Raw genomic sequence first — 24,958 nt, 5'->3', positions numbered from 1 at the left:
TTAACACCCTCTCACAAATATGTGCTTTTGAGTGTGTGGTTGAGGAATGGAATTAACATTCAGGAAATTCTCGCTTATTGACTGTGGTGAAGGAGAACTTTGGATCAAAACTTGTATCCAAGAGTAGTCTTTATTAAAATGGGAGGTTAACTAATGAATGAAAAAAGCATTTGCAAAGCAGGAACGGGGTTTGTGTTTCTCCACTCTTAATGTGTTACCAGCAGCTGATAGTAAGAGCAACTATGTTGAACTAACTTGTTCTGAGTTTGCCTCTACTCACACAAGAAGAGCTATGCGCAGACAGGTAACACAACAGAGATACCAGCAAATCAGTCTCTGAGCTGGTCTTCTATGTGTTGGTCTTCTTACTTTATTCATGGGTTTTAGTGTCTTTTTGTCAGTACTTTGAGCCTGCAAGTCTTCACAGTGTTCTTCTTTGGGGCATGGAGGTTTTTTTTTTAATCTGTGTCTGTGAAAGAAATTGAGGTTCTGTTATGTCCTTGTTTATTGGCCATGTCATATGGAAAAGGAGCCTCTCCAAAGGAGTCCAAGTTTTTCAACTGAAGTTTCATATACTGTCTAGTGACTGTGAGGATTAACCCATGCCACTCTTGAAACAAAAACTTGTTATACACAATTATTGTACAGAATAATTTCCCCCTAATGTTTATAAAAGTTGCAGGGCAGTATTTAACACCAAGTTTACACAGTCAGATAATTCTCAGAGGTCTGTTAAGCATCTTTTCATCCAGTGTTAGTGTGTGTTTCAAGGGATTCTTATTGGTAGGCATGACTTGAACTTTCTTGTGTTTTGTTCTTGTGGCACCATTTTCCACAGGTTTGTGCGTAGTTTGAACATAGTGTATTTTTTTTGTAAACTATTTACCTCAAAAAACATTAGTCTGTGGTCCAATATCTGTCCTTGTCATAGTCTGGCATCGTGTTTGGTAGCTAAGACTGTTTTTTTAACCAGTGATTAGTAGTGGTATTATTTCTGGATAGTGGAAATTCTAATTTTCAAAAATATGTAGGTTTTTCACCCTCCACAAAAAAATGTAAGCTTGACTTAGCAATTGCATTTCTTGTAACAGTTATAAAACTATCTTTTCAATATGCTGAATTACCTTCAATCTTGTTCATATACAGCAGCACAGCAGAAAGCATCCCCTTAACAATTTGACCATTAACTAACTGTGCTCAGCAAGACCAAATTTGTTCTTGAAATTCCTGTCTGTAGTGGCACCAGGAACCTGTTTTCAAATCTACTTAATATTAAGGTTTCATATGTGCTGAAGGGAACCTTCCACCTTCTCCTTGCACCTGGAACAGTTCCCACATATAACTGTTTCTTGCGAAATCTTCCCTGCTCGGAATGGTGGTATCGCTTTCCTCTGTGTGAGATGATTGCATCTTGCAGCTTCTTTGGAACAGGAGGTAATCTTGCAGTTTTTCAAAAATGCTTTTATTTTTCACAAAGGTAATATCTTTAACCCAAATAGGCTGGGCACTATTTACGGATGCATTGTCTTCCATGCCTTGTTCAGTCTTTCATGCTGCCTCTTGAAGATCACTCTCATTTGTGGAATTTGTACTCTTTATTTTTGTTTTGGTTTGTTCCTGCATATTTTTCAGAGGTTGTGGTTTGGTAACCTGGTCCAATTGGTATCATCTTATCTTTCCTTCAGCGCTTGCAGTCAGCCATTCTTCTGGCCTGACAATTCACTGACATTTTGTTTGCGTTTTCTAACTTTAGATGGGAGTCTTCCAATAGTACTTAATTTGGGGGGGGTTGGTTTTGACTTACATATTCTACGAACTCTCTGCAATTGAATGTTTTATTCTTAAGCCTCAGATATGTTGGAAAACTTGTCAGTTTCTTATATGAAATGGATCTCTCTAAAAGGTTGATTTTTTTTAGATGACAGCAATGTTCTTTTAATCCATTTAGCACCATCTAGTAACCATCTAGTAACTTGTTTTTTCCTTCTCATCCAACTGTAGGCTGTAAGGCAAATATAGATTCTCTGATTTGCCAATATTTAGACTTTGTGTTTCTTTCCGGTATTTCCACTTGCCTTTTGTGGCAGAGAGATAGTTTTTGCTTTAGCTACTTTAATTTGTCTGCTGTGTTCCCAGAGCATTTAGCTCTTGCTTTAATTTGTTGTGTAACATTCTCACACTTCCATTCCCAGAAACATTGTCTACCACCACTCCCATTCTGGGGAATGTTTGTTGAAAGAGATTCAAAAGTTGGAGTTTAAAACTGCCTTTTTAATAAAACAGCAGTTAACTAACATGTAAGTAAACGACAAACTTGTAAAGGAGAAAAAAAGAAGCTGTATGCCCTTCTCTCTGTCAGACTGCCAGCATTAGCTTGCTCTAACAACAATGTGTCTAAAAGGTGTTTATCCTCACTGCATTTGTTACCAGATTAAGCCACCCTTATTCATTTAAAAACTACTTGTTTAACAGAGGAGTAAGGTACTGCTTAAAATTCAGGCACCTTTTAAGGCACTGTGTCCTTTCTAGGGAATATTTCAATTCATTGGAGTCTTGCTTGAACATGGGATTACATTTTATTTTTTGGACAGGACCTGTGTAACAGCAATACTATTAAACAACACTTAGAATCTAGGGACCCACCAGAAGGGTACAAATGGAATTTACCAGTGCATTTATAGTGTGTTGCTACTCAGAAGAGTTCAGCTGTTTGTAGGACATCCCAGATTGCCATCATGACTTCTGATGCAAGGATTCAACTGTGAAAGGATTGCATTACTAAACTCCATGAGATTGGTTTACATCTATCCTGACAACAAAGGCTATTCAGGGAGCCTACGTGCTGCAGCCTGTGGGCAGCGGTGGGGGCAGCCTGCTCTATGTGGGCCTGCTTGAGCAGGGGTCTTTGACCAAGATGACCTCCAGAGGTCCCTTCCAACCACAGCTATTCTGTGATTCCGCAATTCTGTACAGAATTACATCTCTCAGCTGTGCCAGTATAGCATTTTCTTGGCCAGGATTCTTTACCCTTGAGGCACCAGCAGTGCTTTCTGCTGCTGCTGAGTGTATTTTGAACTTCTCGCCATCCAGCTCAGAACCAGGGTTTATGCTGTCAAGAGTGAAGTTCAGACAGGAGTGTGTCTACATCCTGGAGAAAGAGAGTAAACAAAATCTTTTTTGGTATTTGTGAATTAAGGTCATATGGTATTATATACAAGCAGCAGTATCATTTCTTGTATGTTAGTCACTGAGTGAGAAAAAGAATGCATTTTGTCAATACCATCTTTTCTTAGCTGTTTGAAATGAAAAGCTATTTAGACCTAAACGTTTAGGACAAGGAAACCATAGAAGACCGGCAGAAGACACTCTGGTCTATTAGACACCGTATCTCTTTGATCACTTGCTTTTATTTAGCCTGTGTCTCTGTCCCAGGTGGCCTTTGAGTGGAAAACAATGCCAAGTGCGATTCCTGGGTCAGTTTCTGTTTTACTGCCTTTACAATTTTCAGTGGCCTTTCAAGATACCAACACTGATCCTGAGCCACAACTGACTTGAAGTTTCTGTTATTATTACTTAGTGAGAATAAATGCTGAGTGTAAGGAGTCACTTGGGGGATCAAGTACAAGTAACAATTATTTTCTGAGGCCAGACAGCGTGGGGAAGATTTTGGACTTCCCATAGCTTACTGAGCATATCAACCAGGGTACACATCGAAGTTATGTAAGAACCATCTCATACAGTTTTCCTTCCGAGTAACTTTCTGTTCAGTACAAGTTGATCTCATAATCTGATGTATTCCTTTCATCAGTGTAGGACTGTGTCCTTGCCAACAGGCTGCATTGTTTCTTTGCTAGAAAATAACATAAAAAGCCTTTTGTCCAACTTGAAGCCTAGGTCTGTAGTTCAAAACCAAAATATATTTTCTTTGCTTTCTCAAAAGACATAGCTGAATTATGTATTCATTTTAATTTAATGTAACAGTTTCACAAACTTTTTGTTGAATAATGAAAGGCTTTAAAAGCAAGAGGGGGAAAAAAAGCAAAAAAGTGGAGAAGCATATTCATCTTGACCAATTACAGTTTTTTTTTTTCCCAATAGAAGCCAAATAGTTAGCAAGTGGTGAATATTCATATACAAACTATGTAAACAACTCACACAGAACTGCTGACTACATTGCCTAACTTCAGATAAGCAATAATTTCTTCCAAAACAAATAAACCAAAACCTGAATATACTTTTGTAGTGTAAAAAGCAAACAGTTACTTGAGAGAAACCACAAGCTTAAATAGCTAAATTGCTTTACTATAATTGCTTTTCTGTATGATAAAGTACATATACCAGGTACCTCTAGAAAAAATCATAGTTCCTCCAAGAGGGCTGTTTTTTCGTGACACATGTACAAGATGATATGTAAAGGCCAATGAGCCCTACACAATGTCTGGCACAGAAGTTCTTTTTTTTCACGGAACAAAACATTAGTTGACTATCATTAGAATTATTCTTTGGAAATATGTTAGTACAACTGCGAGTTGTCTTCAAACATGGTCCTGTGTGTTCCAGAAGTAATTTTCTGTTTCTGGCACCTTGAATACAGCTGTTTTAAATTACCCTTTCTTATTCAGGAAATCACTTACTGTTTCTGCTGTTCTCTGCTATCTAACTAGAAATTTCTTTCAAGATAGTGTATAATTAAAAGGTGTTGGCATATTGTTCTAAGTACTACATTCCTGAGCACAGAAGAAAAATTCTATTGTACAGTCGATTCATAGTTCAATAGTAGTTAAAAAAACAAGCAAGCCTCTGCAACAACATAAACTATAGGTTTTATGAGTGAGTATTTAGAAAAACCGTAAACAATGTGTATGTTTAATTTGAAGATTGATCTTAATTATTTAGAGTAAATATGTTTCAGTCTACTAAATGCCCTCCTGATGTTCTTGGTTCTTAAATGATTGTGTCTGTAGAGTTGAAATTAATAGTTGCCATCTTTCTTCCTTTGAAGGAAGGAAAGAAAAGAAGGGAAAAGAAGAGGTATGCTCTCTTCCTTTGACAGACTTGCATTTTACGTTATGCAAATACACAGGGAACTTGGTGCACATCTAGAACTTCTGAATACTAAAAAATTAGAAATATTTGTGAATTTCTTCATGTCATGCAGTCCTAAACAAAAGTGTCTTCTGTAGGGAAGTTAAGAGTTGGTAGGTGACATGGCTTCATCTTCATCACTTTCAAAATTGTAAAAAGCAAAACACTTTAAGGAAATGCAAGCAGGAATGAATTTATCTATGGAAAATAAGAAAATGCGGCAATGGTCCCTTTGGTATCTGCAGTACTTAAGAAGGGTGATACTCACTGAGGGATTTTTGCCAGACCTTTTGCAAGAGGATGGTTTTCCATTAAACAATAGGTGAAATTGCATTTACAATTACATTTTAGTTACCCAGGATAATTTTGCATGATGACTTTTATTGGGCAGTTTTTCTCAGTTTTTGTACATCATGTTTATTATCTGGAAAAGACACTACAGACGATGGACAGCTGAGTCTTGTTCAAAGGAAGCTGGAAGAGCCAAGAAATTCTTAACAGTCTTTAACAATTAACAATCCTTAGCATTTTTCTGGCACTGCAGTTGGAGCCACTGCACCAATAAAGAATGACAGAGAATGCTATGTTCTTTTACTATTTTTGAGAACAGAAATGGAGCTCCAGCCACTTCTAACACCTGTGTTTCTTTTGCTAGGTTCTCAGCCTAGCTTGCACCTACACAAACTGTCATTATCATACTTAGGAGACATATACATGTATATATATGCATAACAGGAACACAAAAATCAGTATTAGAAGATAATAAGTATGTAGTTATTCTGTCACACTTCGTTTGTTAATAGCTGTTTTTCTTTAGAAATAATACTGTTGTATTTTCATATATATATTACTTGAAAAATATACCCTAATTTTATAATATGACAGCAAAACAGAATTAATATGCCAACGAACCTTGACTTTCAGTCCACCGGGTTTCCTGCAGTTAATACTATTGTCCTTAACATTTTATTCACATTTTTTCACTCTATTGCAGTGTATAGTCGACTGTACTCCAATGATTGAAACAGGAGGCTATCTGTCTTTTAGACTTTCATTATTATTTTGGTGATTCCTTCCTGAAATCATTCTGCAGTGCAAAGAAGTTAGAACACAAAAATATTAATGTTGCACTTCATCAGATCTATTTGCTAAACGTTCATAAAATATACAGAATTTGTACTCTGTAGGCTTTAGGTTTGTAAGACATGATTAGTTGGCGACAGTAGACTGTATCTTTGTATAGTAATAGTGACTACTATGTCATTCATTAGAATACCTACAGCAATCTGTCATTAGGAAAGTAGTTTTTCTGAAAGACAAAAAATCTTCAGTTATTTTGGTGTAAAATTTATGCAAGAGGATGCTATTAATGGTATCCATATTTATATTTGTGAAATGAGCTTGGAGTTGACATCAGGATTTCAAATGCTGGCTCTGGCAATGCCTCATTATGAGGTTCTGGGTGAGTCATGTCAACTTTGTTTGTTTATTCATCTATAAAAACTAAGATAATAACAAAAATTTATACCCACGGGGATATTTGCAAGATTAATTACATAGGCTGAGATCCAGCAAAGCACTTAAGTGTAAATGAGTCTTTAAGTATGAATAGTTCTTTTAAAAGCAATATTATTCCTATTCTTGAGATTTTTCCTGGATTAGTACTTTAATTCCTGTGCAGTGTTCTGAGAAAGTGACAGATCGTAAAATTCTTACAAATGTAAACATAAATACCAAATGTATTACTTAAGGATTGGCCTCTATTTATATTTTTTCTTTTTGTTTGATCTGGCACTCTCCTTCATGGTTTCTTTGTTGATAACCCAACAAAATAGGTCTTAGTTATTCTCCTGTTTTTATTTTATAAAAGTGATTTTGTATATATAGAGAGGTAAAAGCCAATAAAAGGAATAGTTTTCAGTGAATGAACGTGTGATTATAAGAAAATAAAATTGTCTGATGTACCCAAAATACTTTAAGGTATCCAAAACACTCAGAGCACTACATAAATAGCCACATGGCAGTGTCTGAATAAGCCATGGGCCTGTATCATATTTCTGTTCTGTGAAATTCAGGTACCTACACACATGATATAGTTTTTTGTTTGTGTGTTTGCTTTTAAATTAATTACTTCTGTGCTTTTGAAAAAAAGACTGTTTGATGAGAGATTGCTGTTGAGGGCAGCACTGTAATTACAAGCTATGTATATATTTGCCTTGCATCTTCAACAGATTTCTTCATGATTTATTTGAAGTTGAAACTTAACTACACTTCATTCTGGTCTTAGCAAAGGGTTATCCAAAATGAGGTAAGGATGCAGGAGCTAGTAATCAAGGCTCACCATTTTGCCTTGAGGGTGAGTTGACAACTAGACCTTGTGGGGTCAGCAGTATTTTTACCACATTATGTCCTGTTTTCAGTGAATTTTCATTCTAGTTCACAATTGTTTTATTGAATTTATTTATGTCCATGGAGGTGACTTTCATTTCTCTTTCTATTACAAAAAGTAAAAATTTCAAAGGCAAAATACTTTATTTGCTAGTTTTGTGAAGACATAATGTAATTAACATTATTTTATGTTCATTTTTAAGATTTGCTTGGCACACTGGAAGAAATTCTTCCTAACCTCCAAAAAGACGTTAGTGTTTGGATAATGACCAAAGACTCCACTTTCCCAAGCGTGCATACTCTTTTAGACAAAATAGAGGCTGCATCTGAGGACCCTGTTCCAGTTAATCAACGGTCTGCCAACAACCTCAAGTCAACTGCTTTATATATATTTACTTCAGGAACAACAGGTACAAGTCTGCTAAAGAGTCTATATTTTCCTTCAGCTTTCATCTCAAAACTTGATTTTCTGAAACTCTAATCTTTTGGTTCATCTTTTCATAGTAGAATATTTCTTATCTAGAAGCATTATAGTAGAAAATAAACATGTTTCTTGTCATTGACTGTTTATATTCAGTAGTTTATGGATTGCTCTTTATTTTCCTGCCACATTGTGCAAATACTATGAGAAGCTTTGCCTCATTAGTTCACAGTTAAGGTGTTTATAAAACATTTTGCTCTTTCAATGCATTTACAATGATAATAAATACTTTGTGATAACATACCTCTGCATAGCTACTATAGCTAACATTGTATCTAGAATTTAAAAGACAATCTTCAAACAAGCAAATAGACATTTGGGTTTTCTTATTTAAGTCATGCTCTCTGCAGGTCACTGTAGAGACAGAAAATAGGATTAAGTTACTAGCCTTTTAGTTTAGAAACAGATGGCTGAATTTATTACCAGTGCTCCAGCAGCTAAGAAGCTAAGACTTTAAAAAAACTGATCACTGACATGAAAAGCAGCATGATGTTGTTAAGATAAGCAGATTGGCATTCTCATTCAACTGAACACAACAGTTTTAGTCACAAGAAGATTTAAAATGAAGATGTGTTTTATGGTTTTGTTCCCTCAGACAAAGAATTATTTAATTTATTTACTTCGGATTCTGGGGAAAAAACAGGAAATAAAGATGTCTGTCTGGAATAAAAAATTAAGAAGGTATAAATATTTTCAAGAAGTCCGGTATGATTGTAATACTACTAATATAAATGTGGTGGAGCTTGAGTGCTTGTATGTATTACATTAATTTACATTGGATTTCTTTTATGTACCATGCAGCTGAAAGAATAGTGTTAGTTTAGTTTGAAGAGTATGGAATAACTAATTCTAATCTAAAGTAACTGAGCATTTTCACACAATTTGATAAAATAAGAGCATAGTGCTGCTCCTAAAACCAATGCCTGATAAACTTAGTTAAAAAAAGCAGTATCTTGCATGGTCTGTAGCCAGCTGTCTGTAAAGGCAGAAGGAAAAAACTCAAGACACTGTAGCTCACTTCTTGCTATACATGGTTCACTGGCAACATAGACTTACTGCCTTTTCTCTTTAGCATGATGGGCTTTGGAATAGCTTTAAAGTGTAGCTAGAATCTCCACAGACCACACTTCCAATTAACAGCTCTGGTTAAGTTTTCAAATGAATGGTACCTTTAATAGAAAGGTGAGAAAACTTTCTGTAACATGAAATTTTTTGAAATTTTTATCAGTTCTCACTGTTCTTCATCAGAACTCAGCCTGAAATTTGTGTGTGTATGTGAGAACATACATAAAGCAAGAACACATCCCCTACTCAAAATAATGGGTACCAGAGTAGTAGCACAAGAAGCTCTTGCATGTGAGTCTCCATGTTGCTGAACAAAAATACTGTGCTGAACCTGAAGAAACTCGTTAAGAAGAACCTAACTGCAGTGGATTTCTTGCTGGATTTTTTTTTACTTCTATGTAGTCTTCATAGCATTCTAAAACAAGTATGTAGACTTAGATGTACACATCTTAGATAAGCATGAACTACATGATCTATTTCATGTAGATCCCATACCTTTCTTAATTATGTTACAGTCACTGTGACTCTGGCCTGAAAGACATCTAGTGTGATGCCTATTTATGTTAAAGGAAGTCCGTATGTACAGTAAATGCTTTTTGGTCTTTGTTGGCTCTATATAATTTGATAATAGGCTCACCATGGAGTTTCTTCATGTTTCCACCTATTTGAATTTACTTGACATCAGATTAAATATATAACAGACAAAGTTACAAACTGCCTTATATATCTTTATGTGTACAGAACAAACATGCAATACTTTTTTAAACAGCTAGTTGTCTGTTAGCGGCCATCTAAACAGATGGCTGAAAAATTGGTTAGAGAAGAAAGAATTGATTCTTTTATCATTTTAGGGACCTTACACAGGAAATAAAAATAATTGAGTTTTCTTTAAGAGAAGCCTTATGCATGGTTTTATGTTTTCATTACAGGTCTTCCAAAGGCTGCAGTCATCAGTCACATGCAGGTTCTTAAGGGAGCTGCTGGACTGTGGGCTTTTGGTGCTACTGCAGAAGACATAATTTATATTACTCTGCCCCTTTATCACAGTGCAGCATCTCTTCTTGGCATTGGTGGATGCATTGAACTGGGTAGGGCTTGTTTCATTTAATTGTGTTGCTAATAGAGAATTAATTATTATAAAAAAATATAAAACACACTTAGTTTCACTGCCATTAGGGAAACTAATGCTTTGCTGAAATCAAATGAAAAGTCTTTACAGAATAGGTTTATATTTCTGTTTTTGGGGATGTGGGAGTGTGGTAATAGCGAAGGAGCCTTTACAAGCTGTCTTTGTGGTACTGGAGAATAATTAGTTATAATTAGTTATGTGTCACAAATTTCTTTTATATTTAGGTAAAAAAAATTCAAGGACTTATGTAATATTTTGGTAGTGTGTATAGTCTGTTAGTATATATGCAGACTAAGCATTGTACAGTGGAATAGAATATTTAGGTGAACTTAAAAAGACTGACAAATCTATAGTAAACATTCACCTTTGTCATATATCATTAGATGATACATCACTTTTTTTCCATTTAACTTGTGTACTGTTTTGGCACGGACAATAAAATACATATTTTGCGGAGACAATGTAGGTGTCCTCAATGACTTTCTTATAACAGATTTATTTGGAACTTGATGGCAAATATTTCCTGTTTCCTGAAGCATCAAGGACAAGTCAGAGCCAGGGAACGATCATTGGATAATGGATTAATTCTGTGTAAATCTGCATCGATGTACACTTTCTTTGTTGAAAAATCAGTGATACCTAAATGATTTGCTAATTCAGACTGACTTTTCTGGATATTCAGTTAAACTCTTTTGAACAATGTTACAGCACCAACAAAGAGAAGTTGTCTTCTTACTTTTAACCTCTTATCTATCGGTTTACTGTCTCACCAAGGAGGCTGGGTTCACCTCCCTTCTTTGTCTACCAGGTTTGAACACACGTCTTCTAATAAAACAGCTTAAATATCTTATAGTTCTCGGAACAAGGCTGTCCTTAGTTCCTCTTATGTTCTATTTCGTAAAAATAGTGAACATAGCTAGCTAAGCTGCCATGTAGAGAAAATGCTTAATTTCCTTTTCTACTGTTTCTATAAAGGTGCAACCTGTGTGTTAAAAAAGAAGTTCTCAGCTAGTCAGTTTTGGAGTGACTGCAAGAAGTACAATGTGACTGTCATCCAGTACATTGGAGAACTTTGCCGTTACCTTTGCAGCCAGCCAGTGGTAAGTGGAACCAAAACAATGGCTATTTGTCTGTAAGTAATGTGGACATTTGTTGTTCTTAACGTGGTTATGTTAAAAGCATAATAAAACTGTACTGAACCTGTCCCACTGCCCTTCTTTTTATGAGAGGTTTTTCAAATATTTCATGATCTGTAGACCAAAAAGAAACCCAAATGGCTTGAATGAGGAAGATGTTAAAGTATTATCATAGAATCATAGAATCATAGAATGGTTTAGGTTGGAAAGGACCTTGAAGATCATCGAGTTCCAACCCCCCTGCCATAGGCAGGGACACCTCCCACTAGACCAGGTTGACCAAGACCATGTCCAGCCTGGCCGTGAACACCTCCAGGGATGGGGCCTCTCAACAACCTCTCTGGGCAACCTGTTGCAGTACCTCACCACCGGCAAAGTGAAAAATTTCTTCCTAGTGTTTAATCTAAAGCTACCCTCTTCCAGTTTAAAGCCATTCCCCCTTGTCCTAACGCTACATGCCCTAGTAAAAAGTCCTTCCCCAGCTCTCCTGTAGGCCCCCTTTAGGTACTGGAAGGCCACAATAAGATCTCCTCGAAGCCTTCTCTTCTCCAGGCTGAACAGCCCCAACTCTCTCATCCTCTCGTCATAGGAGAGGTGCTCCAGCCCTCGGATCATCCTCGTGACCCTCCTCTGGACGTGCTCCAGCAGGTCCATGTCCTTCCTATGTTGGGGACTCCAGAGCTGGGTGCAGTACTCCAGGTATTAAAACAAAAGATTTCGACACTAAGAACTGGATCAGTACCATTTGGTGAAAAAAATATTATTTCATAGAGTTTCACAATGTAAATTCAGAAAAACAGGGTTACTGTTCCATGTAATTTCAGAATTTTAAAAACTTTGTTTCTTGGCCCATAAAGGTCTCAAAGGTCTCAAGTTTTGTAGGTCATGTTTTAGTGCTGTTTCGGCTCATGGAATGTGCTTGTTTTGAGACCATCTAAACCATATTTTAAAATTTGGAAGGGGGTTGGTCTAGGTTAGCAGCTCAAAGGAGGAATGCCCTTTGTTCCAATTAGAAAGCTATTCCAGACAGCAAAGCTGGTTTTGTTAAAGTGACGTTCCTCTCTGAAACTGTGTTAGCCCTAACTTGAAAATACTTCTTTTCCCTTGGCAGTCAGTAGTGTGATGGTCTATCTACATGGTATCAAGTACGAAGCATGCTGAACCTATTGTAATTACCAAGTATAGCTGACTCAGGTTAAATGAATTAACTCTTGGTCTGGCTATTTTCTGATACGTTTCTGTATCTACCCACTGATGACAGAGAGAGTCCAAGATGCTTAGGCTAAGCTAAATGCCTAAAATTTGTTGGAATTAATTCAAGATGTAGAGAATAATATAGAGAGAATGGATATACCTGGTTCAATAGCACACCTAACTGACTTTCTGTCCTCAAATGCTTGTGCTAAATGTGCCAAAATGAATATGAAACAAACATTCGTAGTCCAGTATAAACTAGAATTCATCTTGCTTATGCTGGCAACTTCTATCCATTTAGCTGCAGATTGTCCTATTGTGTTTCAGTAGTAAATCCTAAATGTTACATCATCTATTATCTTACCTGGTTACACATTGTAATAAGTGACTTTACGCAGTTACTTATGATCAGAAACAGCTTTTATTTTGAATACTAAATAAAAAGAAATAGCAGTTTCCAAGTACCTGTATAACATTAAGTGAAATGAATTGTATCTTCTTTTAATTTAATGAAATGTTTAGAACACAAAGAGATTTGTGAAAATGTACAGAAGTTGAATTATCTCTTTCAACAATCTCCCTTTGCCTCTATAATTTCATTTTGTGATTTCAAGAAAATAATCAGTGTTTTTTGGGGGTTTTTTTGGTGAATTTTATTGAAATGACTCACCTCTTAGGAAATGGTGACAATAATTCAAATCAATTAATCTGAAAATTATTTTCTAATCCAAGTCCTCATTTTATGATTTTCCACAATAACCTCCTGCTTAAGCAGTATTCTAATAATTCGAAGGGAATGCAAATTAGTCTTGTTTTCCAGCAGAATAACAATTTGCATTAATATCTCAAGTTACTGACCCAAGAATGGAAAAGGTCAGTGTTCATAAGACAAAGGATTTTTTTACTCCTGAAAATTTTCAGAAGTATGTTGAAGTAATGTAGCAGTGGGTCATAGATCCTACAGCACTATCCATATGTGCCTCAGCAAGGAGAATGTTCTTGAATTAAACACCACTGGCTGTGACATGAAACCAGAATAGCAATACCTTTCTCTCTCTGTTTCTTTTTTTTTTATCTTTTTTAAAAAAATTTATTTGTTTGTTTTTTAACTTCACAATAAAATAAACTAAAAGTTACAGGGTAACAAAAAATCTGGTTAAAGACCATAAGGAAAATCAAAACATATGAAGGAGCTAGCTTTTATAAATTGTGATTTTTCTTCATTGTAGGCTAACATGATTTCCTCAAAGTCATCTTGCACCTCTCCAACACTTCCCAGCTTTTGCTGTGTTTGCAGGCTCAGATACTGTTTGTTCCCCTTTTCTGTTCTTTAACTGCACAGTTAGGTCATGGTATTTTGTTTTACCCATTTTATCCCGTTCAGTACCTTAAAGCAAGAATGATAGATTAATATACTTCATTTTCTCAAACAAACTGTTTCATTTTTAAATCCTTACCAAGACATCATAAAGTTAAAGGAGTTTTAAATTTTGCAAATAAAGTTATTTGTACCACATTAACTATTTATATACTATATGAAATATTTATACCATCATTAACTATTCATTAACTGTATAACTATTATATTTATTAATTTGCCTGCATACTTTCTAGGAGCTGTCATGTCTAAACTCTGCTTTGTGACGCTATGGGGGTTTTTGGTTGGGGTTGGTTTTTTTTTTGCTAACTGGCTAAAGATAAAATGAATCAGTTTGACAGCTAGATACTTGAAGAAAAGTAGTAAGTATTTGTCATGTTAAAACTGGAAGAGAAACATGTTCACACAAATAAGTGGAAGGTTTTTAAATATGTTATGCAATCCAGAATAATTTTTCAAGTAGGTGAAATAATTTTCCAAGTTGTTACCTCTCTTGAAGTTTCATTAACTTAGAAGTACTATATATACTGGCAGCATGAGAAAGATATGGCTAATGCAAGTTTTAAATCTCTGTGAAGATATTATGTGGGCAGTGTTCTCAAAGTTAGAGTACTATACAGCTCTTCTAATGAACACAGATTAAAACCATAGCAATTATCTTAAGTGCTTCATTTGTTTATTTAACACTAAACTTGAAATAAATGGTATATTTCTAATAGGTGAAGGCCACAGTATGGCCTTCTATTTCATAGAGTTTGAACAGAACTTTTGGCAAGTCTCTGTGGTAGCATACAGACTCTTGGTTTAGCTTTCCTTATTAGTTTTGTCTCGTTTGATCTTTCTGCCTCCCACTCACATCTGCAACAGCTCTTGAAGACTCTTACAGTAGAATTTTTCTGAAACCTGTTCTGCATCCCGTTTGGTTTAGTAACCTGTTGTCTCGAAAGAATATTTGTTAGAAAAGGAAGTCGTCCTTTTTCTTTAAGTACGAGTACAAAGACCTTGGATTATGTGACGTTCATAGATTTTGCTGGGCTCCAAAATAAGTGAATAATTCTCATGCGTGCTCTCTTCCAAGCTTTTTTTCTCCAGTCTTTTGATCATAGTGAAAGTACAAGAACCAACATTGATGGCTAGTAGCCTTCAGTAGCTACAAAATGGATCCTGCTCTAGGATATTAGCATCACTACTCGAGTGGAAGAGAATATTCAGCAAATTATTAACTTGGTCTTGCTGGATGACAGTGCTCAAAGTCACTGTTATCTATGAAATTTCAGAAGTATGGCATAGCATAGCTCCCTATTTCCTCTCTAAGCAAAGGCCTTGGAAATACTTCTGTACTAAGGTGTGGATATATTTTCCGTAGAGGGTTTCAGCATGTTTAAAATTTAACATTTAAAGTGTATACAAAGTCTTCCTAATGCACTTGCAGGTTTATTTCAAATTTGAAGTAATGAGCTATTTAAATAATACATTGCATCCTGAAGCTTTTAGAAAGATATGAATGGTAATGCAGCATCTCTCCTGCTTTTCTGTAAAGGAGACGTGTATCCTGAAATGATTTACAAACAGAGGCTAGAAATCAGTTTTCTTGATCATTATATCCTGTCTTAAGGATATAAGCTGTGATACATTATGGGATTAATTATATGATTTGTGGTACGTTGCATGAACTTGGTAAGCTGACTATTAAAATGAGAGTTCACTTCTACTTGTATTCAAAGTCAATTTCACAATTAATTATATCATTGCTTAGAAATTGTCTATCAATACCTGTCCTGTTTTACGTCAGTTTGGTATTGAGCCAATGTTTTTCTTTGGCATCGGTAACATTTACTATTTCCTTCGTGTGATCTCAAGTGTATAAGACCATGTGTATCAGCTTTCAGACTTTATTTTGTTAAGCTGAAGCAAGCCAATCTCTCTACTAGATCCAGTTTGGCCAAGGTTTCTTTGGATGGGATTAAGCTCTCTGGAGTGACTTTAGAAAAGATGCTTAAGGATTTATTTTATTAAAACTCTTCTGTGTTAGAACAATAGTAATTTAGAAGGAGAAAACAAGGAAGTCAATGCTGCTGGGATAAGCAGACAGAATGAACACTTATTTCCCTGCTGTTTACTCAAGTGTAGTGGGAGGGGGTGTAAGAATGGAGTTTATGTATGTTGGATAGCAGTCTCTCCCACCTAGAAACAGGTTCCTTTGAAGGAAGAGAATATGATGGTCAGGTAAAGAAGGAAAAATGAGTCAGCAGGCAATTATCTGCAATGCAGGTTTTACTTGGCATCACATTTTATTCCCCGTTAAATTTTAGCTCAATTTACGTTCAGTACTGGAAATTGTTCTTTCTCTTATCGTTAAAATGTGCAGCGGAAATTTGTCAAGCCCCTTGCAGGTTCTCAGCAAACACATTTTATTAAATACCCCAAACCACTAGTGTGTCACAGTTACAGACAACCACATCTGTACGTTCCGTTTGAAGTCTCTGAGTAATCTCTATATGTCATCACAATTTTATTTGCTGGGGGAAATTTTGCAATTTATTTATTCTTCTAGTAACTTGTGTTTTTCCTAAAAAATCTGCAACCACTTGCATATGTCATAAGCAGACATCATTGTTAATCCAAGTTGTTACTGATTTACTACAGTATTAACAGTGCCTAAAAGGAGAATTGAACACTGATTTTACATGAGGTTAGAGAAAATATGCTTTTTAGATTAAGAACATATTCAGCACATCTGAAATGAAGCTTAGGAATGGACCTGGGATTTGGAAGCTTGTATTTTTTCCCTCCAGACTGTATCAGTTGATCTAATAAAAAAATATATTGTATATCACAACAAACTTTGTGCTTTAAACTGCCATGACTACAACAACAGTATTATTTTTTAAAAGTGGGTTTAAAAGCAGATTATAATCCTGTCCATTTTGGCTACTGCCTTCTGATATTTAAATGGACTGGCATACCGCTCTTGGACTCCATCCACACAATCATTCTGTGTCTGTTTTCTCATTCTGCTCACTATTACCGGTAAAGATTTTCAGTTTTTCTTCCTGCAAAAGTCTTTTGTAATGTTCATAGAGCTCATTTGGCCTTAAGAAGCATTGATTTTCCATACCCAAAACAGCACTGAAGGCTAGTTGCAATGTTAGCTACTGGTTTTAGCATGGTGGCTCAAGCCTTTTCTGAGTCTTTAAGAGGTCAGGTAACTTGGACAATTTCCTTCCTTCCAGCTTCTTTTCCTAGATACTCATCTTTTGGCTTAAGCTGGTGGAGTCATGCAGAAGAAGACCTGATAGTGAAGCCTAGGAAGCACAATCATACTTTTACAAAAGGGAAGTTTCATATTGCTCACAGAATACTGGGGGCAATATGAAGTACAAGAAATAATTGTGCGTGCTTTAATTCTCTGAATTGACTTTTGAAAAGTTTTGTGTAATTTGTTTTGACTTGTGGGCTCCTGGGGCAAAAATACAATGATCTACTTCATATTACTGGGTGGAACACAGACAGAGTGACTTTTTTTGTTGGTAGATATCTTCTGAGGAAATAGAATTACAATTAAACAAAACATTTCCTGTTAGAAGAGCTAAAGGAAGAAAACTCCTGATAGAATCTAATCCTGTTAGATTATCAGGAGATTGATTAATGAAAGCATGGTGAGAGTGAGCTATACGAAATAGCAAACAACCAGTTCCTGAACTGGAAGGATGTGTCCTGTTTCTAGAATTCCTGTTCCTGTCTTAAGGTGCATCTCTTCAGTACCCTTCCTGTTTTCTTTTACTTGTATTTTTAAATTTGGGTATGTATTTTGCTTAAAAAATGAACTTGCAATTTATAACTAGGCATTACTGAAAAGTGAATGTAAGCACGCATCTTGAAGAATTTATTACATTTGTCATCATAACAGCAGTAAGATATCTCTCATCTTACAGTCTCTCTACTAACTACCCGATGCCCCTTTTTTTGAGCTAGTGTGTCAATAGAGAACAGGTGAATGTGTTGTTACAAACAATCCTTGTAAATACATTAATGTAAACCCAGTCCTGGTCTGTCCATCATATTTTATATTTAACAGATGTTTGCATTTCTCAGGTCCTGAGGTTGCTTTTAGTTTCATCAAGGCCATAACACAAGAACATTTCATGCCTCCTTTGCTTGAAATTACCTATGCTTCTCTCCATTTGTCTTTTCCTGCTGCAGAAATGGCAAAGTAGGACAATGAACCTGTTTTCTTGTATTCTTTTAAAGCAACTGCTAAGTACATTTTTGTATAGCTGCAGCCATGAATCCTTCCAGCACCAATTGATATACTGTTGATGGCACTTTAAAAGGCATTTATTTTATCAACGACTTAATCATGTAGATAGTCCGCATAGTTTACAAAGAACACTTAAGGAGGAAAGACTGGCAGACGAAAAATCCCAGGTATGTGGTATTTAGTGTAATAAGGCAGATCTTGACTTGTCAATTAATTACTATACAAATGAAACAAGCACTCAGAACAGAGAAACAGTGCGTCAGAAACTTTATGATGTATGCAGATATTTGGCATACGGTTCAAAGATCTTGGCAGAATGAACTGAAGAAAAGTCCCGGTGTAAGGTAAGAACAGTTCTTGCTTATTAATGCTTCAGAAAGGCACTGAAAAAAATGTTTTACCTTTACTGTTAGAAATAAGTGGATAAAGACTGACTCCCCATTTTTTTTTTTCACAGTATTTGAACTTCTTTGTGATAGTTGACCACGGCAAGGCACTGAGTCCTTCATATATGAGATATTGTGAGGAAATACAGCTTTAAGTGAAGGAAATGTTAACTAGGTACTACGCTGTTGCAGCAGGCTAAGAATGTGCATGCTGACCAGCTGCATGCCAACTGTTGCACAGTAACTGGCTGACAGGCCACAGCTTGTTGATGTGTCAAGAATGGCACAGGGGTAGTAGAGCTTGTCTCCCAGAAGAGATGTGTACTAGGTAACTCCTTGGAGTTCCTTCTTCTCATATAATTCTGTCTACTGTACCAAAGGGAAGCTAGTTGATGAAATGCTGTCTGAGTATGGCAGAAATTCAACAAACTATTGGTGCCATAGTCTGTTTAAAGAATAAGTTCCTGCATATTTAATTTATTTTGATTTTCATACATTAGGACACACTAAGTATGCATCACTCAACCATGTTTCTAGAATTTGTTGAAATTATCATGCCTTTCCCTTGCCTTCTCTTATTTATTACATTTTATTTACTGCATAAGTTTTCGGCCACAGTGCACATGGATACCAACACACCTGCCCTAGAGTTGGACTCTGTCAGTGATCTGGACAATAATACAGATGGTGAATATATAGATTGAGTCACGAAAAAGATGTTAAAATTACTAACTCCATTTTATTTACTGTGGTTCACTTTCCATTGAAAGTCAGTTACAGGTAAGGCTAACATGAATTAATGTCATATATTATACAAATTTAGGTAAAAATATGTAAAAAAATAGCTATATGAATTTACTCTCATGTAAAACTAAAGTGAATTATCACTGTTTAATGTTTCCCTCATTATAATTATTTTCTTCATACTTATTAAACCCACTGAGAGATTAAATCATATATCGTTTCCATTCTTACAGTTGAAAGACTGCTATATGCATGACAGTTTTAGTGCCTTTTCCCCAGAAAGCCCTGCACTACTCTTGAGGGAGTCTGCCCCCCTACTCCACTCTCGTGAGACCCCACCTGGAGTACTGCATCTAGCTCTGGAGTCCCCAACATAAGAAGGACAGGGACCTGCTGGACCATGTCCAGAGGAGAGGCCTGAGGATGATCCAAGGGCTGGAGCACCTCTTCTATGAGGAGAGGCTGAGAGAGTTGGGGCTGTTCAGCCTGGAGAAGAGAAGGCTTTGAGGAGATCTTGTTGAGGCCTTCCAGTACCTAAAGAGGGCCCACAGGAGAGCTGGGGAAGGACTTTTTACTAGGGTATGTAGTGATAGGATGAGGGGGAATGGCTTTAAACTGGAAGAGGGTAGCTTTAGATTGAACATTAGGAAGAAATTTTTCACTTTGAGGGTGGTAAGGCACTGGAACAGGTTGCCCAGAGGTTGAGGCCCCATCCCTGGAGGTTTTTAAGGCCAGGCTGGACATGTGTCCCTGCCTATGGCAGGGGGGTTGGAACTCGATGATCTTCAAGGTCCTTTCCAACCCAAACCATTCTGTGATTCTATGTGTCAACAGATGGGTACAACTGTGATGGAACTGACTAAATCACAAATACAACAGTTGTAGCAATGTAGTCCAACAGAAGATGTACCTTAGTTGTGAAGATGTGAATTACTGCCCTCTCTTTTAAGAAAATGCACTTTCTGTGATCGGTTTTTGATGACATCATACAGCTTCTTTGTATTTTTGCAAAAGGGCTGAATGTCTAAGAGAATACTTCCTAAAGTGAGATAGTCGTACACTGTATTGTTGATAGGTGTTAACATTGCAAGCACAGTACGATGCTGACCTGTCAGGTTTACTCTGCAGCTTTTCCACTAGAGAAACAACTTTCTGCTGTGGTAATATAAACCAGCCAAACTATGCTTTGAACCTGCTTTGGCAGGTCCGAAATGATCTTTGAAGGTCCATTCCAATCCCTACCATTCTGTGATACTGTGATTGTGTAAATAACACGAGGAACTGAAGGTATTGAAGTAACTGCACTTATAAATGATGCTGTATTTGTCCCTTTGGAAAAAAAAAAAACAATCCACGTAGGTCATTGTTTTCTAGTCTGTGTCTTTTCAGCAAACAGCCATCAATGCGTTTATTTTTCTTAAAGTATAAATAATGGAAGCAAACTCACCTGCTTATTAACTTGGTCTCTAGAGATTTTGAGTATTCCTAGCCAGATGAATGACCCATTTAATTAGTCCGTGTATATATATATATATATGCACATTTTGGTCTCTTCTGTTCATTGTGGGACGAAGGATTTCTGTGAAAGAATTTCTAGTGCTATTTTTCATATCTCAGCAAAGGCAGTAGATTTGAATAATTCAGTGGCGTCAGCAAGGGGTAACTGCAGTTCAGTAACTGACATGTTAATTTCAGCTTAGCAATGAAACTGTAAGGAAAATAACCCAATTTGAAAAGTTTTAAATTGAGCTGACTGGAATATTCAAAAGATGGTGGACAGTTTTCTGGGGGAAAGAAGAGTTAAAAGCTTTCCTGACGAAGTTCAAAGTAGCACTGAAACACTTTCTCTTAAAAAAAAGAAATACTTTTGTTGTTTGTTGACAGTATAATGATTTTGAATGTGCAATATAACAGACCTTATTATTTCAGATATATGAAAATCTACACTGTTCTATTGTGATACTGCATCTGAAGTTTTGAAAAAACAAACCACTCCAAAAATTACATCTGTAGGCAATTTCTAGATACTTCGTTCCAGACTGAGGCTATCATCAGTTTCATTGTACTATGTGATACAGTACTTGCTAGTAATGATTTAGCATGAAGTCAGGTAAATACATGCTTGTGTGTTTAGAAATGAGTTTTATATGTAAGGTTAGGTAGGAAGGGAGAAGGGAAAAGGAAACAATTGGGTTGTTGTAAAAAGTTTTGAGGTAAAATAGCAGGATAATGCCTCAGATTGTAATATGCCAAGAGTTATCTGCATCTAGGGAAACAGGTGAGTTCCTTGCTGAATCATTCCAGCAAGAGGACTTAATTTCCAGAAGAAAGACTCTGCAGCTTAATAAAGGAATTTTTTGTCTTTCTATGAGTTACTGGTTTTGAAGAGGGAAGAAAAGAACTTGGTCGGTCTTTGTGATTTAGAGGAGGAACTTAAAATTTCACTGTGCTTGCAGTTTTTGTTACAGAAGTACGAATTCACAATCCTCATGAAAAAGTGAATTTGGCCAAGACATAAGCCTCTCAGGAACACTCCTGTCTGTGTACTTAGTAGAAGGTTCACTGTTTTTAACATCCAAAATTTTTAAAGATTCCTGTTTCAGTCAGCGGACCAGATCTCTTCCCAGAAATAATTTGTTGTGCTTTTATGCCAGATTAAAGGTGCTAAAATGGTTTTTCATTCTAAAGACATACCTAATTCATACTGGACTAGAGTTGGGAGGGGAAAAAGAAGCTATAACAGAAGGACAGAAAATAGGGACTGTCTGCTTTCTTTAGTATATGTATATGGACATGTATACACACAAATAGATATAAAAGCAGTATGAATATGTGCATATGTGTACATATGTATATAAGGAACAGTTTGTATACATTTGTATAATTGTATATGTGTAGAGGTATATACGGACAGTGTTGCAATACCAGAGTGCTATGTAGTTCTAAAGGTATGTGGTACAAACTCTACCTATATTTATTTTGTTCTGTCTCACTTCTTAGGCATTCTGTATTTCTATTCGCAATGATTAAAAAGGGAGTCTTACTGTAAAATAGGTGAAATTAAAAAAAAAAAAAAACACACAAAAGAAAGCAAATTTTTAGATCTTTTGCCTTGTGATACTTCAACTTCAATCTGATTGTATTTTAAAGGTGTTCTGTGCAATTGAAAGGTTTGGGAATGTATTCATAAAATTTTAGAAAGTCTCACTGAACTGGATGAACACATACTATTGTGTTTCTTGTAATAAAATACGTGACTCGACAACAATAAAGACTCAAGATCACAAAGAAATAATGTATTCCAAGTAACACTGAACAAAACCTTACAGGTCTTAATATTGAAAGAAATACAGAAAATTACTTACATGCAATGTGTGGGAAGGAACAGATATTACAAGTGTGTGAAATCTGCTTGTTTCTTATAATCACTCTGAAGACACAATAAAGTAACTATTAACCTATGCAGACTTTAATCCCTTGACAGAAATAATTCCTGATTTCTCTGTTCTTCCCAGATTCCTCTGAGTGGAAACAGACTGAGATGATACAACTTTTAAAATATGGAAGCATTTATATAAATTAATATAGCCATTATTCAGGAAATAATTTGCTTGTTCCACAAGATAATAGGTTTCTGATTGCAGTTTGCTACATTGTAGCTGTAGGCGAGCTATGCTAGCTTTCTTTAATTTAATTGTTGTTTTTCTTTTTATTTTGTTTTTTATACTTTATGTATTTAAAGGAGATACAATTTCCCACAATATATGCAACAATCAAATGCATTTATCAGTATATTATATTTTAAATTATTTCTTTCTTTTTTTAACAGAAGGAAGGAGAAAAAAATCACAAAGTCCGACTAGCAGTTGGAAATGGAGTAAGAAATGATATATGGAGAGAATTTTTAGACAGATTTGGTGCTGTTAAGATCTGTGAGTTTTATGGTGCTACTGAAGGAAACATTTGTTTCATGAACCACACAGGAAAAATTGGATCTGTTGGACGCACCAATTTCTTTTATAAGGTGACTATTTATTTACATTGTACTTTGTAAAAGGGAGTGCTGAAGGTAAATGCATATATCAGTTTGACCACAGGACATGGGACTGCAGTCATAAATCCAAGGTAAATTTTCTAACCTAGTTATTGCAAGTTGAATTGACCCTTTGTAAAGTCTTGGCTGACAAGGTATTGCAGATAGTGCTTAGCACTCAGCCCAGTTATAAGTTCAGCAGTAACACTTAGATTTTTCTTGAGGTTCACAAGACTCAAAAAGGCCTTGCCTCTCTTCTGGCAATTTTGAGTAGATTTCGAGTATCATTTCAAATCTGTACTATATTAAAGGACAAAAGAGGAAGTTGGATTTATTTTAATAGCGAAGAACTCATCATTTATGTAATAAACATAGACATTCTGTTCTGACTTAATGTTCTAAAGTTTATATTTAGAGCTGTTTTCAAAGTGTATATTTATATTGCATGTTACTATGTAAATATTTGGCATAAATGGGAATTAATAGTAATTAAAATAAAGTAACATATAGGCAGATATAATTTTAAGAGATATTTTATACCTAAGTGCAATTAAACATAAGTAACGAACTACTCTACATTTAGTCTGTATCATTATTCAGAAATTTCAAAGATAACACAATGCAAATATAATCACTGTTGAGTAATTGTGACAGACAATACTTTCCAAGGGTACCAATTTAAAAATTCTATGCCCCTTTATCTACACAATCTGCTATATTTATTTGGTTTGTTCTGGGTTACTAAAACTAGAAAAAACATACTTTTTTTTCACTGCTTATTCCATAGTCTCTCTTTTGTATTTAATCAGATTCAACAATGGAAATTATATGTCTTGGGGAAGAGGAATACATATTATTCATGTCACACATGGTGGCTTTTCCTTCATCCTTCTGATTAAATCAAGAAGAATTTATTTCAGCTTGAAATCCACAAATAGATTTTTCCTTTTGGGTCCTATTAATGCTATCTCTTAAATGGTTTGAGAAGTCAGTAAGTAACATGTTCTAAACTTAATCTAATAATATTAAAGATTATTTAGCAAGGCTTTCTGTCAAGGAGACTAGATATTTAACAATATGTTGGTATTTATGCCAATTTTTACTCTTCTTGAAATAAATAGGACTACATGCAGGGCCTAGAACTTGTGAATTAACCGAGATACCAATCTATACTGAGATACCTGTCTATATATACAAATCATGCTGACTTAAGTGCCATTTGTGTTCCTGAGGAGAACTGATAATAAAATGTCCTGACAAAACTTTTTTTTCAGAGAATGATGTAATACTATTGTTTGGAAATACATCAGAGGTATCTTCTGATGATGTGCAAATAGGTTTCTAGGTTCCAGGATCCACAGCTTCAGTACAGCATCACCACATTACGATCACCACAGACTACTTTGCAAGTTGGGGCCAGGGCAATTCTTCGCTTCTGGGATAGGAACCCAGACTGCAGGGATAAACCTGGAAACACTCAGAAAAACACCACAAAAGCTAGTGTTTTGGGTTTTTTTCAGAAACTTTTGAGAGCTCAGGAATTTAAGAAGACCGACTCTGCTGAGTCTCTGTTCTGCATGACTGATGCTCTTTAGTGTGTACAGTGGACATCTGGTGCTGATGAATGTCTCTAGAAGGGTACGGAATCACTACAGGAAATCAGGAATCTGGAATTTAG

General features: G+C 35.8%; 1 protein-coding gene across 1 annotated transcript in view; it reads left to right on the top strand.

Moving 5' to 3' along the window:
• LOC309683213 (long-chain fatty acid transport protein 6-like) overlaps positions 1-24,958 on the top strand; it is a gene marked incomplete at its 5' end in the record, with an annotated part of 43,404 nt that overhangs the window by 1,782 nt on the left and 16,664 nt on the right. The window contains 4 exons of the mRNA XM_082497425.1: positions 7,677-7,883; positions 9,949-10,107; positions 11,124-11,248; positions 23,077-23,271. Of these exons, the coding sequence (XP_082353551.1) occupies positions 7,677-7,883; positions 9,949-10,107; positions 11,124-11,248; positions 23,077-23,271 (686 nt within the window). The remainder of the gene's footprint in view (positions 1-7,676; positions 7,884-9,948; positions 10,108-11,123; positions 11,249-23,076; positions 23,272-24,958) is intronic.

The sequence above is a fragment of the Vanellus vanellus genome (assembly GCF_965231255.1).
Source record: "Vanellus vanellus genome assembly, chromosome: Z".
Classification (NCBI taxonomy): Eukaryota; Metazoa; Chordata; class Aves; order Charadriiformes; family Charadriidae; genus Vanellus; species Vanellus vanellus.
This window is presented reverse-complemented; position numbering and strand designations above follow the sequence as displayed.